Source organism: Spermophilus citellus (genome assembly GCF_964194105.1).
Source record: "Spermophilus citellus genome assembly, chromosome: 1".
NCBI lineage: Eukaryota > Metazoa > Chordata > Mammalia > Rodentia > Sciuridae > Spermophilus > Spermophilus citellus.
The window spans coordinates 32,515,681-32,535,349 of record NC_138182.1 but is presented as its reverse complement, the minus strand read 5'-3'; the positions used below and the strand labels follow the sequence as shown (position 1 = coordinate 32,535,349).

General features: G+C 34.9%; 1 protein-coding gene across 8 annotated transcripts in view; it reads left to right on the top strand.

Moving 5' to 3' along the window:
- The first annotated feature begins 950 nt into the window (after positions 1–950).
- SPART (spartin) overlaps positions 951–19,669 on the top strand; it is a 44,123-nt gene continuing 25,404 nt past the window's right edge. Inside the window, exons 1-6 of one of the 8 annotated variants that reach the window (XM_081307463.1) lie at positions 1,188–1,395; positions 5,396–5,509; positions 7,429–8,237; positions 11,512–11,709; positions 14,747–14,896; positions 18,673–18,796. In XM_081307463.1, coding sequence (XP_081163589.1) covers positions 7,431–8,237; positions 11,512–11,709; positions 14,747–14,896; positions 18,673–18,796 — 1,279 coding nt within the window. In that variant the 5' untranslated portion in view covers positions 1,188–1,395; positions 5,396–5,509; positions 7,429–7,430. Of the gene's footprint in view, positions 1,146–1,187; positions 1,449–5,395; positions 5,515–7,428; positions 8,238–11,511; positions 11,710–14,746; positions 14,897–18,672; positions 18,797–19,669 lie in introns of those variants that run through there. The other 7 variants (XM_081307464.1, XM_081307466.1, XM_081307465.1 and 4 more) reach the window with 7 other exon arrangements.

The window sequence follows — 19,669 nt, the reverse complement described above, 5'->3', positions numbered from 1 at the left end:
AGAAAAAATTTCACAGAGTGGAATGAAGTGGGAGTTCAAGGTATGAAGTAAAATTTTCTCCTAATAAAGAAAATTGTGTGCATGCAGTATTAAAACTTGATGGTATGATTTTAAATTGGTATTTTAGAACCCATCAACTACATTTAAAAGTTATGTGACTTTTATTTTAAAATGTCAACCTTTTCAACTAATTGAGATTACACATTTTGATGGTCAATCTAAAATTGTGACAGAAGGTACACAACTACAGTTTGTTTCAGGAGTTTCTGTAGGGTTGGTTATTAAAGAAAAATCATTTCAAATCTTTGAGTTGATACACACTACCCTATCAGGGTTTGCTCTTTTAAGATAAATGTGACCTTTCTGAGATTTGAGGGAACTACCAAATGACTCCCAATTTTGAAAGTAACAGATCCTCCTCCAATCATCATCCAATGATGATCCAATCATCATTGGATCATCCAATAGCCCGTACCGTTAATTAATTTTGATTGAGGGAAGCAATAACTCATCTGAAATAAGCCACTGCCTTAATACAAGTTACGTAATTATATTTAAACATTTAAGGAACTACAAATAGACTTTTTAAAGTCAAGCTTATTCAAAAGTATTAATCTGCCATCTATAGCTTTTTACTAACTTTAAGAACTTTTGAAGAGAAGTAAAGCATGTATACTTAGACTTTTCCCTCTTAGCATTCTATAAGCCCAGTGGTATTGCCTTATCATCAGAAATCTTATGTTTTCTACGACATTGGTACAAATGTTCTAACCTATTGAGACCCTTAGGCGGGCAAACCATTCTCTGGGTCCTGTAGTTATGAGGGCTGGGCTCCGGACCTGCAGATCAGCCTTTGTTCCCAGGTGCACAGCGCCTGCGGCTCCCTCCAGCGGCCACAAACTGTCACGATCCACTGCTCTTTTCCTAGAGTCTCCAGATGTCTCCCTTTCGTGGGGTTAGTAGAGATTGCGCAGGCGCAGGGGCGGCCGACGTGGCCGCGGAGACCCTGCTTAGGGGGTCGTGTTGAGTGGCTGACTCACGAGGTTCTCCTGGGTTTCCTACCCTCGTTCCCTCCTCTCGCTAAGGTTTTACGGTGGTTCCTGGGTTCAAAGCCGACTGACGTCCTCCCCTGCACCGTTTGGAAGGTCAGAGAGCGCAGAACCTACACTGGGCGGGCTGGTGACGAGTACGTGGGAAAGACGCCCGCGTGGGCGTCACGTGGCGGCGAGGAGGCGGCGCGTGACGTGGCGCGTGCGGCCTGGAACGCTTTGTGAGCCGCCGACGCGCGCGGGCGCTCGCAGCCTCTGGACTGTGGCTTGCGGAGCCCCGGGTTGCGGCGGCCAGGCGGGGAGCTCTCTGGGCGGTGTCGTAGCGCCCGAGGTCTGGAAGGCACAGGTGGGGCGGCGGCGAGCGAGTCGCCCCCGCGCGGACCCCACGCTGCCTGGCAGGTGGCCTGGCGTCCAGGGTCGGGTGGGCTCGGCCTGGCGGGCAGGTGTGGGAGGGCGGGAAGCGGGGCCTAGGAGGCCGGCCCGGTATCCAGGTCTCAACGAACTTTCGTCACAGGGTGCCATTTCTGGGGAGAGCAGTTCGAGAAGTTCTTAGTGAATCCCCATCCCCTGTTTAAGGAACCGTTGGCCTGCCTTCCCGCGCGTCTTATTGTCGGGATGGTGCGCACCCTCCCGCCCCCGCCACTCCCAGATCGCGGTCCTCCCGGGTTATCAGTTGGCTGTTGTGCAGCCCCACCTCCGCTCTTCACCGCGACTTCCCCTCCCTCAGCGTTCTCGGCCTCCCGAGGGTCGGAAGCGTGTCTTTAGCTCAGACTCCACAACCAACAATAATTATATTGGGAATGCATAACGTGGGGTTTTACTCTTTCGAATACTTTGGTTGATGTTTGCTAGGGACTGAGCGCCGCAGAGGATCTCTGACCTAGTTCTGTGTCTGGAAAGTTTCTCTCGGAATGCGCGCTGTAATGACAAGGCATTATTGCGTTACTGTAGGGTTGGCCTGTTTCCCACTCCCTTTTCCACTGCTGTAGTAGTCTTTTGAGGATCCTCGAGGTTTGCTAATTTGTTACTGCTTCAACTATTTAAGAGTTTAACATTTTTTTGAAGTTGACAAAAGAAAAATAACGGCAACATATAAGAATATTCTCCCCACCCCCCCCACCCCCGTCAAAGAATGAATATTCCAGTTTCTGATTCCCTCCCTTTTGTGTTCACTTAATTTGGTGGTTTCATATGACCCCTTTGAAACAGGAAGCCTTTATACTATGTGGTGCTTATTGAAACAATTTGCCCAGCAAGCCAGAATAGGGTAAGATGGAGTAGGATGTTACAGAGGGAATTGCATACAGATAATACAAAAAAAACACTCTCATTTCATTTCTCCACCCCCCCCCCCACACACATCACTAGGAGAAATGAGTGATTTTTTTTTTAAAGATCTGTTGCGCAGAATGGTGAATATAGCTAATTGAGTGTTGTACATTTCAATATTAGATAAAGCCTCAAATGTTTTCATTTCAAAAATTATCAAATATTTGAGGTGATTGATAAATTAGATTTAATCATTCCATATTAAAAACCCAAATATACCATCACTTCATACCCCATAAACACATAGAACTGATTTGTCAATATATAATTTAAATAATAAAAAGTAAATTTTAAAGAAAAAAACCCTGTTTCTTTTTAAAAGGGCCAGATTGGCTGGCAGGCATACATTAGACTAACTTCTGCTAGCTCTAGGGAGATTAAATGCTGTATTATTAAAAAACTATTTGGCAATTTTGCTTGTTAAACATAATTGTTTACTACCTTCATTATTTATGGGATTGAATTAAGTTGCCAAGTATTTTGGTTCAGAGTTTTACCTCTGCAAGCGCGAGGGGTTTTTAAGGCATATACATATAGTTATATGTGAAATTAAATGCCTTTTTTACTTCTTTTATTAGAAGGTTTAAATAATATAACAAGTTTATCATAGTATTTGGTAATCGATTTTGATTTGTCATATGACTATTATACTGGTGAAGTTACTCTATTTAATACCTTAGGTTGACTTTTCAAAGACTTTCCCAACACTGAAAATTAAAGCATGTGAAATCATTTTTTACCTTTTCAAGATACTCAATAACTACTTAGGAATATGATAGGCCCCTGCTTTCTTGATATTCTCTTACTCTTATCTTTCTTGTACCTTAAGAGGGAGGAAGAATGTAGAATGTTTTCCCATGATTTTGGAAGGAAGAGTGGGTTTGGGTCTGTGTAAAGGGAAGACATTTTGATGACACAGCAATATGTGTAATTCCAGGGAGAGGGGGTTATCAGGGTTCTTTTGTTTTTTTAGGAGGGTGGGTACTGGGGTTTGAACTCAGGGGTCCTCACCCACTGAGTCACATCCCCAGCCTTTTAGATATTTTTAATTTAGAAATAGGTTCTCACTAGGGCCTCCATAAGTTTTAGCCCTATTGTTGTATACCACAAGCACTTAAACTTTCTATCTATCCATATTCCATCTTTCAAAATGGTTCTTCCATAATTTTGCTAACATCAAGATTCATCAAGATTCACATTATGAATTGTTACCTTGAATTATTCACATTCTCGTTATTATGACACTAATCAAAACTGGAACGTAATAGCCAATGGTTACTTTTTGTTTCTAGTTTAGTCATCTTGTTTTCCCCAGAGTTAATAATTGTCTTGATAATTATTTCCTAAATTATCCATGTATTTGTCACAAAGTAAACTTTGAATCCTCTTACAATGAATTCTATTTTTCTCAGAAATTAAAAGTATATTAAGTCTTCTGTCAATTTTAGTTTCTTGAAGAAATCTTTTCTGGAGTTATTTCTACCCTAATCTGAATAGGTTGCATCTTGAGAATTTTCCATCATGAGTTGGGATACCTTTCTCCAAACATGGAATCCCAGAAATAGGATCTAGTAGCGGGGCAGTCATTTGGCTGGGCTTGAAGTATTTTTACTAAGAATTATGAATAAATTTTACCATTTTATTTTAAATTTTACTTGTTGCCTTGAGGAAGTTCCTTAATACTCTTATTTTTCTTTTTTTTAAGCTTTTTAAGAGGGTCCCTTTGAGCCCAGTTTTCTGAAATTTCATTGTATGTTCCTTGATGTGAATCTTTTTTCATCCTTATGGGTCTTTTTAAATCTGGAAATTTATGTTTTCCAGTTATGGTAAATTCTGTGAATTATTTATACTACTCTTTCATCCCTTATTTTTTTGGCTATTCTTTTTTTCTGAAAGTTTTAGTTTTCAGATGTTGAACTTTCTGGATTTTCTTACCTATTTTTTCTTTCTTTTTTAAATCCCTTTGCTCTGCTTCCTGCACATTTTTTCATGATTATATAGCCTTTTTTTATTTGTTTAGTACTGGGGAGAGAACCCAGAGTTGCTCTGCCACTGACCTATATCTACAGCTCCTTTTATTTTTTGAGACAGGCTCTTACTAAATTGTCTCTGTTGGCCTTGAACTCATGATCTTCCTCAGCCTCCAAAGTAGCTTGAATTACTGTGCCACCACTCCCAGCCTATAATCTTTATTTTTTTATTCCTCTACTGATTTTTTCTTTCTAGCTATATTTTTATTTAATTTCACTTCCTCTTTTGGGTGCATTTTCATCTTATTTTTATTTTATGGATTCAGTATTTCTGCATGTTGTTATAAATGATAGGGTTTAATTTTTTCCCTGCATGTCGTTCTTTTCATCCAAATGCATCATTTTCATTTTTGTCTTTAATGTTAGAAGTTTTCCTCACTTTTGTGATACTTGACTGTTTGCATGTGTGTGTATATACACACACAGAGAGACACAGACTTATTCAGGGGAGATATTTTCTAAGACCCTACATGGATGCTTGTTGTCATGGATGATACTGAACCCTATATATACATTATTTTTCCTATACATATGTGTCTGTGATAAAGTTAACTTAAAACTTAGGCATAATAAGAAAGTAACAAATGATAATAAAATAGCAGAATTATAATATATCTTGATAAAAGTTATATGAATGTGGTCTTTCTTAAAATACAGTGCAGTTTATTCACCCTTTTGTTGATGTGAGATGGTACATTGTCTTCGTGATGAGATGAATGACATAGGCATTTAATGTGGTATTATTAGGCTACTATTTAAGTTCTGATGTATTTATAGACTCTAGATGTATCCTCTGCTTTGGGTGATCCTGGACCATCGAATCATGACTATGTTGATTATTGGATGTCAGGAGTTGATGACGTCCATGTTTAGGGTCCTTGGTAGTCCAGGTGGTCTTTTATTGAGACTGTTCAGAAGAACATGTAATTAGAAATTTTTGTATGGCCTTCCATATTTTATGCCACGGTGCTTCCTTTGCACTTGTAGGACTTCTTCAAGAAGAAAGTGGTTTCACCGGGTGCAGTGGTCCACATCTGTGATCCCAGTGGCTCAGGAGGCTGAGACAGGAGGATTGAGAGTTCAAAGCCAGCCTCAGCAATAGTGAGGTGCTAATTAACTCAGTAAGACCCTGTCTCTAAATGAAATACAAAGTAGGGCTGGGGACGTGGCTCAGTGGTTGAGTGCCCCTGAGTTCAATCCCTGGTAACCCTCCCCATCAAAAAATCAATCAATCAATCAAACAAACAAACAAAAAAAAAAACCAGTGATTTCATTGCAGTTGAAGAATTGTGTTGGATGGTATCCCATTTTCCTTAATTGACTTTTTCAACTCTTTGTAGCAGCAATTTCTCATCAGCACATGCAGTTTGGCCCAAAGCTAATGTTGAATCTGTGTAACTATTCCTTATTTGCATTAAGTGATTTTTGATTTTTTTTTTAGGGAATCCCTTGCTATAGCAAGACTTACTAAGTATTTCTATAGACTCAGTGCTTTCTATTGCAACACACTGCCAATTAGTCAGGACACATTGTGTTCATGTCTTCCACCCATAAATTTAATGATTTTTCTGTCTTAACTCAGCACTTATTGCACACTGTAGCTGTAACTTTTGAATTTAGAGATATGACAGAATACTGGCATGAATATCTTTTTCCTTCTTTTTAATTGCATAGATAGAAGAAGATTCATTATTACCATAGATCTTAGCAACCTCAACATTGATTTTTTTTTGTTTATTAAGTTGGGAACTTTTTCACTTATATTAAGCACTTTTACAGCTTCTTTTTGGTACAGCCAAATTTTTACTGCTTTGTGCTTTGGGGCCATTATTAAGTAAAATAAGAGTTACTTGAATATAAGCACTATAGTACTGAGGTTGATCTGATAACCAAGATGGCTACTAAATGATGGGCAAATACATGGATATGCTGGCCAGAGAGATTATTCACATTTTTGGTGGGTTGGATTGAGATTTTGTAACACTACTCAAAACAGTGCACAGTTTAAAACTTATGAATTCTTTCTGGAATTTTCCATTTAATATTTTCAGAACATGGTTAACCTTATGTAACTTAAACCATGGAAAATGAATCTGCAGATTAGGGAGAACTGTACATATTTTGGCGCACACACATACACACACACACACACACCCCTACCTGCAATTGGAATTGCTGGGTCATAGAGTAAATGAATGTTCAGCTTTAATAAAAATTGCCCGTTTTCCAAAGTGGTGTGCCATTTTTTCCAGCAGCAAAGTTTCTTTTTTTTTTTTTTTTTGTGGTGCTGGAGTTTGAACCCAGGGCCTTGTGCATCGAGCACTCTACCAGCTGAGCTGTATTCCCAGCTCTTCATTTATGTTTTTCTAACAGTTTTTAAATTTTTGCCATCTGAAAATCACTGTGGATTTTAGTTTTATTTTCCTGAGAAATAATGTGTTGAACACCTTTTCACGTGGCTTTTGAGTCTTTGTGTGTGTATGTGTGTGAGAAATGCCTGTTAATTTCTTTTTCTCATTATGAAAAATAGGCATGCCATTTTAATAATCTTTAAAGTCAGTAAGGTTGGGGAGGGAATAATGCTAACTATACATAATTGAAAATTTTCTCATTTTTTCCTTTCTAAAGTATGATTCAACTCATTTTTTATTAGCTAATCTAGATTTATATTAACAATGAATTTCAGAATGAGATTCTTTTGTTCCAATGCTAAATTTTGACATAGAGAATTATTTCATTTATTGTAAGAAACAGGAACAAAAAATTACTTACTAGACATATTTTGATGTATTCTATTCTGTTTTTTAATTAATAAGATATTTGGACCCAAGAGCCTTTATCTGTTCATCAGCTACATATTGAATGTTTTCTCTGTGTCAAAACTAAGAGTAAGCTTAGGGGATGCCATAGTGAACAAGACAGAGAAAACTGTCCTCTTTAAATATATTCAGGTAGATGAGGTGGATACTAGAGAAGTAAACAGTTAAGCAAGATAATTATGAATGTTTTCTATTTTGCAGTTATGGAGCAAGAGCCACAAGATGGAGAACCTGCTGAAATCAAGATCATCAAGGAAGCATATAAAAAAGCCTTTTTATTTGTTAATAAAGGACTGAATACAGATGAATTAGGTCAGAAGGAAGAAGCAAAGAACTACTATAAACAAGGAATAGGACACCTGCTCAGGGGAATCAGCATTGTATCAACTGAAGCTGAACACACAGGCCCTGAGTGGGAATCTGCTAGACAAATGCAACAGAAAATGAAAGAAACACTACAGAATGTACGCACGAGGTTAGAAATTCTAGAGAAGGGCCTTGCTACTTCTCTGCGGAATGACCTTCAGGAGGTACCTAAGTTATATCCAGAATTTCCACCTAAAGACATAGGTGAAAAGTCACCAGAGCCTCAGTCCTTTAATTTACCTCTTCAGCATGCTGAAGTAGATGGAAACACTTCAGCCTTAAGTGCAGGGTTAGTGGCTACACCTCCTTTGTCCTTACCATCTCCAGGCTGTCCATCAGAAGCTCCTCCTGCTTATACTCCTCAGGCTGCAGAGGGTCACTACACTGTGTCCTATGGAACAGATTCTGGGGAGTTTTCATCAGTGGGAGAAGACTTCTATAGGAATCATTCTCAGCCACCTCCTCTTGAGACCTTAGGGCTAGATGCAGACGAGTTGATTTTGATACCAAATGGAGTACAGATTTTTTTTGTAAATCCTGCAGGGGAGGTTAGTGCACCTTCATATCCTGGGTACCTTCGAATTGTGAGATTCTTGGATAATTCTCTTGATACAGTTCTAAACCGTCCTCCTGGGTTTCTTCAGGTAAGTCAAAGAAAAACATAAAACATAATTTCAAATATATTTAGACATCTACATATCATATATATAAAATGACATCTTTGCATCATTTTTGACAACATTTATAATGTATCTAGGATTGTAAGACAAGTGAAAAAATATTTAAGTTCTACTTTCTTCTTAAATGTATTTATGAGCTTTGAACATCTACATTTCTGTTTGGTTTGCTTTTCCTTTCTTTTTTTTTTCTTTTTTTAAGATAATGAGGTCTTGTTTTGGTATTTGTGATGATAGGACCTAAGGAACATCAGAGTGTTTATTCTTAAGTTTTTAATTCTTTACCTGAAGTTACCTAGTAACTTTAATTTCAAGTTATGTAATATATACAAGTTATATATGTAATTCATGTGGCTGTGTAATTGTAAATATCCACAAATGTTATCAAGACCCAGCTGAGCGTCTGAACTGGGCTAGAATCAGCACTGTCTAGAATAGTAGTTCTCAACTAGGAGCAATTTTGCCCCTCCAGGAAACTTTTGAGTACATCTGCAGACATTTTCAGTTATTGCAGCTAGAGAGTGATTGCTGCCAGCATCGTGGTTAAGGATAGGGATGTTGCCAAACATCTACACAGGACGGCTACTAAAGCATTAAAAAAAAAAAAAAAAAAAAAAAAGATCCAGCCCAAAATCTAACATAAAGTTAGAAACTACAGATGAGTTTACCAGAATGTAGTTGGTCCAAGTGCAAAGACTGCCACTAAATAATAGTTAATGTTAGAAGCATTGCTGTGGATTTAGTGAGGTATTCTGAATGTGATAATTCAATACAACCTGCTTTTAAAAAGGTTGCATGTAGAAACAAGGGAGATAGACTCTTGAAATAAGAACTTGTTATACATTGAGTATAACAAAGGAGTTTGCATCAATGAGAAATCACTATTTAAGCAAAGTATTTTCACCCAAAGTTCAGATTATGTGGCTTAGTTATAGCACTATTTTTTCTTATGTATACTAAGTTCTTTTTTAAAGATATGTAGCTTTTACATGGAGTTAACTTGAATGTTGTTTAAAGAACCTAGAAGTTATTAAGAAATTAATATTTTTTAATTCAGGAGAAATTAGCTGCCAAAACATAATGATGAAGAGTTAATTGCTAGAATTTTTCAGTTATATGTGGCAGCATTCTCCCCACCTCCAAAATCTCTTGACTGTTTTTCCTCCATTGAGACTAAATCTCATCTGGATTGAATTATCTTCACTTTGAAAATTGGTATGTTATAACTGATGTTATTGAAAGTTGCCCCAACCCCTTAAGGGTTTTTCTTAGAAAGAATTGGGGCTATCCAGTTCAAATAGTCAAGGTGACAATGAATTTTAAAGAAATTGTAGTAAAGTACATAAATATTTTCACAAACTTTGGTCATTTTACAATAATCTACATTTTTTTTTGTCAAAAATATAATCCTATTACTTTGTTAATATTTTTATTTTCACTTGTTAATTTCATCAAACCAGTAACAACTGAAATCAAGGAAAGGATGTTTTTTTCTTGGTACATATTAAAATACATAACTACTCAGATATTAAGAGTTTGTGAATTACCCAATGTCATTTTGAAAGACTGTACTTTTTTTGTAGCTGTCTGAAGTTTGACTTTTATAAAAGAAGTGACTTTTGGGATGAATAGAAAAGAATATGTGAAATAAAAATAATTTTAAAGTGCTTATTAGGCACTTTCTAGGAGTCACTTGAGTATTCTAGTTCTTGCATGTTTTTATTTTGTTGGTTAGAGATGATGGTAGTATATCAGAGTTTTCCATCTTTCATATGAAATTTCTCATGCTTTTTGACTTATATTCATCACACATTGTTTTAATAAATTGGCTTTCCAATTTTCTTTATGATAATAGTGTTCTGGAAGTTGTGCACAATAAAATTTTGGTTACTGAAAGAATGTTAACATATTAGAAATGAATGCATTTGGAAATTCTGATTTAAAATTAATCTCGTGAATTTAGATAGCCATGATTTGAATTTAAGTCAAAGTGTATTGATAAACTGCCCTCCGCAGATGGCATTGCAGGAGCACTTTGTGTTATTTTGTCTTAATTTCATAATACATAGTGAGTACACAAACATATCTTAATCTCTTCTAGCTCTGTCATGGTAGGTTCTCTTGGGGTTTAAAAAATATTTTACGTTATGAGTGCTGGGTTTTTAATTAAAACAGTTCTTTTCTTTTCTGATTCAGACTGCATGATCTCAAATCCTACCTTCACTTTTTAATTGTTGACCCTTAGCAAATTAGTTAACCTGTTTGTGCTTCAGTGTCAATGTGCAAAAAAATTACAATAATACTGCTTTGAAATAAAAAATAAGTGCCTATCAGTTGATGAATTGATAACATATAGTATATATGCACAATGTAATACTATTCACTGCAAAAAAGAATGAAACCCTGTCATTTGTGTCAGTATTGATGGAACCTAGAGGTCATTAAGTGAAGTGAAATAAGCCAAGCACAGAAAGACAGGAACCAGGATTTTCCTGATGTGGAATCTAAAAATGTTGATCTCATGGAAGTTGAATGGTGGTTACCAGAGGGCTGCAAATGAGGGTGAGGTTGGGAGAGGGATGAGGTAGGATTGATCGATGGGTACCAAATTATAGTTAGGAGCAAGAATTTCTGGTATGCTATTGCATTGTAGGGTAACTACAGATAATAATATAATGTACATTGCAAAAAGCTAGAAGAAAGGATTTTGAAAGTTTTTAGCATAAAGAATGATAAATATTTGAGGAAATGTTTAACCTGATTTGAACATTGTGCAGGGTATATGTGTATTGAGATATTATATGGTACCCTGTTTTTATATTTTCATGTTATCATTAAATACCAATTTCATAGGATTGTTTTAAATTAGTAAATAACATGTGTAGTACTGGAAAACAGTTTGAGTTTGTACATTTCCACAAAGGGATATCTAATTTGAATAATTAATTCACTTTGATTCTTACATTTAAAGCTAGAAGCATATTGGTAGCACTGGACTATTTAAGGCCATCAGTTTTAAAACCATTATTAGGGGAGCAATAGCATTTTTAACGTTTTCTTGCAGGAACATCAGATTAGCAAATGATTAATTTTCATTAGGTATTTATTGATGTTGATGGTTCTATAAAATCTTTTAAAATGTGTTTTAGACTTTAAAATGTTTGTTTTATAACAATTTTATTATAACATAGATGAAAATTATTCCATTTATTGATAATTTTTTTTTACCTAATTCTTTCAGGTTTGTGACTGGTTGTACCCTCTGGTTCCTGATAGATCCCCAGTTTTGAAATGTACTGTAGGTGCCTATATGTTTCCGGATACAATGTTACAAGCAGCAGGTTGCTTTGTGGGAGTTGTCTTGTCTTCTGAGTTACCAGAAGATGATAGAGAACTCTTTGAGGATCTATTAAGACAAATGTCTGATCTTCGGCTCCAGGTAATTTGTATTATAGTCATTAGGGTAAAAAAATCTATTTTAACATAAGCACTTCTGCTTTTAAAGAAATTATTACAATATCTGATGTGATAAGAGTTAGAAGATAAGAATATATATTTTCCTCTGTGTTCATAATTTTATGCTGGGAATTTGCTGTAAATAGTGGATAAGATTGTGGAATTCACATTTTTCCACTTAATATTTCTTTAACTCAGCTCTCACTGAGCTTATATGGACTTTAATGTCCTCTTTCCTTAAAATGGAGATGTTAAATGCAATCAATCCCAGATAACTGTCAACATTCATAATAAAAAATATTTTACCCCTCTTGGCAAACAGTATGTTTTAAACTTCATGGTGCTGTGGTAAACTTTAAAGCATTATATTAATGGTAGCAAGTGGTTATGCTCTGTGAATGTTAGCTGTTGTTTCCTTTAGTGTGTTATTGCTTGGTTGGAAAAATGGACTAATTGGTGCCAAATGAAATGAAGGTAATTTTAGCCTTAGCTGATAAGTTGTTAGACATAAGACGTCTGATTGGTGTTTTACAAATAGATATCAATTGAGTAAATTGTCTTTGTTCTCATGGTATGTGAAGGCCAAAAGAAAAGAACATGTGATTTAAAATATGATCATCCTGTGAAGTTTCCTTATTTAATCTGTTTCTTCTGCCCACACACTTACCTTTCATTGGAAGGTTGAAATAGACTCATTTGAGGTTTTCCAGTGTTTTGCTCATCTACTGTTTGACAAGAGGGGAAAAATATTTTTTTATTATGAATGTTGACAGTTATCCGGGATTGATTGCATTTAACAGCCTGGTAGTATAATTTTTTGTTCTTCCCTTTGGTCAGCAAACATTTGGAATCCATTATTTAACCTTTTTTTTTTATTAAATGGTGAGATGGGAAGTCATCAGGACAAATAGAAAGATATATATGTGTGTGTTTGTGTGCATATATGTGTGTATATGTATACATGTGTGTTTGTACATATATGTATGTGTGTATGTACATATTTAACACCTATTTTCAGGTACCTGAGAATGACCTGGTGATCAAGGGCAGTACTTAAGAATAACCAATAGTTCTTAATATATGTTAGCAAACACATGATCACTTGTATAGAAATGTGTAGCCTTGGTGTGTTCATGGGGAAGAATTTACAAACTCAGGAAAATGAGCTGTACTTATATTACTGGGCTTTTGAAAAGAAATTAAATAGACTTTATGTTATAGTATATGTAATTTTCTCTAATTTTAGTTTTTGGTTGTATGTTATTTTTACTTTGCTATATTGTTCCAGAACCTCAACTGTAAACAAAAGGTAATAGCCATAATTTTTATTTGTTTTGACTTTAAAGCATTCATTCAGCAAGGTGTATGCTGATAGAATACCTGTTATATTAAATGCAGAAAATAAAAAAGTCAGCTTTTAACAATGCAGAGTGGACATGAGTTTTGTTAATTGCCTCTAAACTCAATTTTAGTCTTGTATATACTTCCTAAAATTTATTATTGGTTACCTAATTAAACATAATTATCATAACATACTAAAATCTGTTACCATTATGCTTTGTTTTTTGAAATTTATTATAGATTATATGTGTAAACAACATTAGAGATTTGAGGTTTGATGATGAGGTAAAAAAGTTTAGGGAAGAGAAAAATAGTTGTTTATAGACTGTCAAACAGTGATTTTTGCATAATTGTATCATGAGAGTATGATCTAATGCATCTGGAGGAAAGTCATCTTTTTAACAAATGGTGTTAGTAAAACTGGTTATCTATATGTAGAAGAATGAGACTAGATTCTTATCTTTCACCCTATACAAAAGTCAACTCAAAATGGATCAAAGACCTAGGAATTAAAAGAGAAACTATGCAACTCCTAGAAGAAAATGTAGGGTCAACAATCCAACATATAGGCACAGCTTTCCCAGTAGGATCCATCAAGCTCAGGAAATAATAATCAGAAATTAGTAATTGGGATTGCATCAAATTAAAAAAAACTTCTGTACAGCAATCTAGCAGGAATGTAAGAAAAGCTACTGAATGAGAGAAAATCTTTGCTAGCTCTTATTCTGACAGAGGAGTAAAATCCGAAATATATAAAGAACTCAAAAAACATGGAAAAAATTAGTAAATAGGCAAATGGACAAAATAGACACTTCTCAAAAGAAATACTAACGGCTAATAAATAAATATGAAAATATCTTCAGCTTCCTTAGCAGTTAGGGAAATGAAAAATCAAAACTTCACTGAGATTCATCTCCAATTAGAATGGCAGCCATCAGGAATACAAACAATAATTGATGCTAGAGAGGATATAAAGAAAATGGAACACATTTACACATTTGGTGGGATTATAAATTAGTATAACCACTTTGGAAATAAGTATGTAGGTTCCTCAAAAGATAATGGAACCACCATATGAGCCAGCTATATCACTCCTTGGAATAGCTTTATCCTAAAGAATTAAAGTAATCGAACCATAGTGGTTCATGAATTGCCATGAGCAGCACAATTCACAACAGTCAAACCATAGAACCAGCCTAGATGTCTGTCAGTGGGTGAATAGATAAAGAAAATGTTATGTACATACACAGTGGGGTTTTATTCAGTCATAAAGAATGACATTTTGTCATTTGCAGGAAAATGAATGGAACTTGAAAACATTATGTTAAGCTAAATAATCCACACTCAGAAAGTCGAGAGTTGTCTGTTTCTTCTTGTATGTGGAAGCCAGAGAGGAAAAGGAAAAGAAAGGTGGAGGGGAAATCTCATGAAAAAAGTGGAGGAGAGGGACCAGAGGATTGGAGGAGTGGAGAGAAAGGGGAAATACTGGGGAATGATATTGGCTAAATTATGTTGTTATATTGTGTGCATGTCTGAATATGTAACAGTGAGTCCCATCATTGTGTATGATTATAATGTACCAATAAAAAAATATGGGAAATAAAAATCAATGATAGAGAAAAGAACCAAAAACAAAAGTTAAGTCTGATTTGAGCTAAGGTTAGTCCTTTATGACCTAGGCCAACTGGCAAAGGGCAGAAGGGGAAAATGAATTCCAAATCCCTGGAAGAGCAAGATGCCCCTCTGACCAATTGAAGGAAGAAGCTTCTGCCACTTCATTAGACCAAGGCAACAAGGATATGCGTCATAGAGGAAAACGTGGAAAAAAGGTAAATGAAAGAGCAAAAGAGAGTAGGTGTGTTCTTTTATGATGGTACCTTTCGCCAGTTTCATGGGTTTCACATTTACTGAAACACATTCACTTATGCAGATTTCATTAGCAAAGACACTTAGAATCAGCTTTAATATTTCTTTTACCAAGTATTTGTTCCTTAAACTATTTTAAAAGGTATTCTGTGTTTGGGAATAGTTTTTCTCCAATACTTGAAATATTTGAATAATTAATCATTAATGATGTGCTTGCTTTTTTTTTTTTTTTTAGATTGTTCTCTGCTTTCCTGTATTTACCAAGAACTTAGGGCTGGGTATGCTACTCTTTCTTGCACTCTGCCATTTTTATCAGTTCCTTATTTTTCATGGATGGGCAAACAAAGCTGAGATTTGGTTTCTTAAAAGTATATTTAGTAGTTTCTTCTATAATTGTTCAGGTTCTGATTATTAAATATATTCTAAATGGCATATTTGGATTAGAATTCAGTAAATTACTATTAGAATAGTGGGCATATGTATTGGAAAAAGTATAAGTTTCTTATCTCAAGGAGTTATATAGTTGAAAGCACAGATAAGCAAAGAAATAATTTTTATCTAATGCGATCATTACAAGATTCAGCCTAATCTTATAGGTAAGTGTGGATAGATGGGATGGGTGGTATGGGAACCTCATCCTAGAGGACATCATGACCAAGGGGAGTCTTGAATGATAAAGAAAAGTTGACCATACAGTATGATAGCACACTAAAGGAGATTCTAGGCAGGAGTAGTAATATAAGTAAATCAATGAAGAAAACAGTATTGTATGTTTATGTATTGCAGGCAGTTCACTGTTGTTTGTTGCTGTATTGTTCATGGTCATTGCTTCTTAATTTTCTTTGGAATTAATGAATATCACATGAATAGTCCACATTTACTCAGAAAGTGTCACTATGACTAATGTTGAACATCTTAGACCACCGTTTCCCCTGCCACTATAATCACTTTGGGAGTCTAAAATGATTCCAAGACATTTATTTTAATTTTAAAGATTTTTTTTTAATAAGCTAATCCCAAGAAACCAAATCAAAGGGGGGGTATAAAAGGATATATAGTGAATAGTAAGTTGGCCTCTCATTCCTGTCCACCAGTCACCTATCTCCACTCTTCACATTGTTAGTAGCTTATTTTCCTTCCAGATTATATTTTATGCATAGTCAAACAAATATACACACAGATATTATTTTAACATAAAATTTTGGCATTGCTTCTTCCCTGTATATTTATTTGGAAATTCTTTCATATCATTAGATGTTCATTTTTTATAATATTTCTGTGTTAGAAAAATCAAATGATATTAAAAAGGAATATACAGTTAAACAGCTTTACTTTTACTTCATCTTTTCCCTGTCCACACCATTTCCCTTGCCACTATAATCACTTTTATTTTTATCTTATATATCTTTCCAGAGTTTCTTGAGGCAGACAAAACCAAGTACAAATGGTTAATCCATACCCTACCCCACCCCCCTCTTTTTTTTTTTTTTTTTTTTTTACTTTTACAAAATATAATAGATTTTCCTGTGAGGCGATTTTTGTTTTTGTTTTTTCCTTTGGAGGTAAACTTGAGATATTGTTCCATTTCAGTAAATAGAAAACTTCCTTAATCCTTATATTCATTCTGTGAATATATTATAGTTTCTTTAATGAATCTCTTACTGAGAAGTGCTTTGCATGATTCTGTTATTTTGCTATTACAAATAAGGCTTCAATGATAACTTTCTAAATCTGTTTATTCATTAGTGTGTAAGTAATTGGATAAATTCTTAGAAGTGGGAAAACTGAGTCAAAAGATAAATGCATTTGTAATTTTGGTAGATTTTTATAAAATGCCCTCCTAGGATTGTACTACAGTACAGCAGTCACACACACATCACATATTGGTGGTTTTGATTACTTGTGATCAACCAGACTGAAAGTATTATGGAAAATTCCAGAAGTAATATGTTTAAATTAGGCACCATTCTGAGTAGCTTGATGAAATCTTATGTCTTTCTTGCTCCATGCTTTCAGAGACATGAATTATCTTTTTGGCAAGTGTGTCTGAACTGTATATGCTACCTCTCCTTTAGTTAGTTTGTAGCCATCTTATTTATCAGATGGACTGCTGCAGGATTGCAGTGGTTGGATTAAAATAATTCTTATTTTACCTAATAATTCCCCCAACACATAAGAGCAAAGGTGGGTGCCAAGGAGAAGCTATAAAGTACTTCCTTCAAGTAAAAAGGAGGGGGTAAAAAGTCAAATGCAAAGTTTCTAAGATCTATGGTAAGAATAAATTTTCTGTGATATTATGAAAAGAACAAAAATTTATGCTAGTTTTGCTGTCACAAAATATATTTCTAACTGTACCTAATTAATAGGTTAAACTTTACCATAGGTATATATGTATAGAAAAAAATAGTATTTGTAGGGTTCAGTGCTATCTGTGTGGTTTCAGGCATCCACTGGGTGTTTTGAAACATATCTTCCAAAAATAAGGAGGGAATAGTGTACCTATTTCCTTATAGCCCGGTCAACAGACTGGTAGGTGGTCAGTCTTTCTGTATTTGGTAGTCTGATAGATGAGAAATGATATAATAGAATATCTTAATTCAATTTTGAATGATATTGAGCATCTGTGCTTAAAAGGGCCTTCAGTTTTGTTTTTGCGTATTGTTATTCAAGTACTTCATTTTTATTATTGGTTTGTTGATCTTTTCTCAGTTTTCAGGAGTTCTTTATATATTAGGGATATTGACCCATAGTTGAAGATAGAAATTGCAAATATTTTACCCAGTTTGTCTTCAGATTTTACTTACAAGTGGTTTTTCTCCTCCATGTAGAATTTGTTTTTGGTTGTTTTCAATTTTAGTTTTTCAAGTTTTGTAATACTGTGAGGTCTATGTTAACATGTTCCTTGTTTCTCATTTCTTAGAGTGAGTTAATTTGGCTTTGAGATTTGGGGGTTGGCCCTAGCTATTGTAGCAATGGGCTGTTATATTAGCAAAGCACATTAATTTCTGTGCTCCCCATTTCCATTTAAATGGAAGGTCAGGTCATTCTATGTTTATATATTTTTACTTGTTTAAATTAAGACTTTTATTTGATCCCTACCAAAACCAGTTTATTCAGAAAGTTCTTTCCTTATCAACTGAATCATTTAGCAGAAATCTTTTACTCTTAAGTACCATGTGTGCATACTAATATGTAAGAATGAAATTTGTGTGGAGGAACACATAATCTGGTCAAAGAAAGAAAAAAATAGTCAATTTAAATATTATTTGATAAGTGGTGTTTTGGAGTTCTAATAGTATTTAGTTCATTCCAGTGGAAACATTCACAAGAGCAGAACAATTTTCAGCTTCATAATAATTCTGGTATTATTATTTTTACTATTATTATTTTTGCCAGTGCTGGGGATTAAGCCCAGGCCATGGCACATGCTAGGAAAGTACTCTACCACTAAGTTACATTCCTAGCCTTTTTTATTCTTGACATGGTCTCACTGATGTCACCCAGACTGGCCTTAAACTTGGAGTCCTCCTTCCTCAGACTCCTGAATAGCTACAATTACAAGTGTGCACCAAAACACTGTTCCATTATAGTATTCTATAATACTTTCAATAAATAGGCTGACTGGAGATATTTTTACTAATTATATCTATAGTATTTGTTGGCTCAGTATTTTATAAAATAATAATTGTTCCCTCTACTACTTAGATAACTTTCACATTATAAATATTTTACTATTTAGACTAAAGATACTTCAAATGAAGAAATTAATCTGAGTCACATTGTACCCTGTGAGCCGGTTTCAGAAGAAAAAGCAAAAGAATTGCCTGAATGGAGTGAGAAAGTGGCTCAAAACATTTTATCAGGTATTGTGAATTTTTTCTCTTATGGCCTGAAACCTCTATAACTACTGAAGGTATTGTTTATAAGGGAATATTTTGATTATAATTTGTATTTTGTTTTTAAATGACCAATTATAGAAATAATTAAAAGTAGAAGGAACTCCAGTGTCTTAGAACCACATATTGTCAAGTAAATATAAATTCTTGCTGACATATCATCTATTTTACTTTTGGGAAAACTGGGAGTAAAAAGCTTTAAAAATCCTCATACTCTCAAGTAGATTTGAATATAAAATTCCTTTCCCCTTTGAGATTTCTTCCCTTTCCTTGCCCATTCCCCCATTAGTGTGGTCTAATGTTTGTTTTCTCTCCCCTCAACCTCTCCCCTCAGTTTATATGTTGAAATCCAAACCCCTAAAGTGATAGTATTTGGAGATGGTGCCTTTAGGAGGTTAATCATGAGGGACAAGCCTTCATAAATGAGATTAGTCCCTTATCAGAGAGACTCCAGAGAGCTGCCTTGCCCCATTCAGTATTCACGGGCACAACTAAAAGGTATCATTTGGTGAACAAGGAAGTACATCCCCATCAAACTCCAAATCTGTTGCCACCTTGATCATAAACTTCTCAGCCTCCAGAACCATAAGAAATAAATTTCTATTGTTTATAAGCCAGTAATTTGTGGTATTTTGTTATAGCAGCACAACAGTCTAAAAGACACCCTCTAAAAAAATGAAAAGATATCCATCAATTTTGGAAGTATGTTAGCCTTCTATTACTCTAATGAAATACCGAGGCAATTTTCTTTAGAAAGAGAAAGTTTTATTTAACCTAGAATCCTGTTGGTTCCAGTTCAAGATTGGGTGGTAAAAGCACAAGATGCATTTGTGGGGAGAA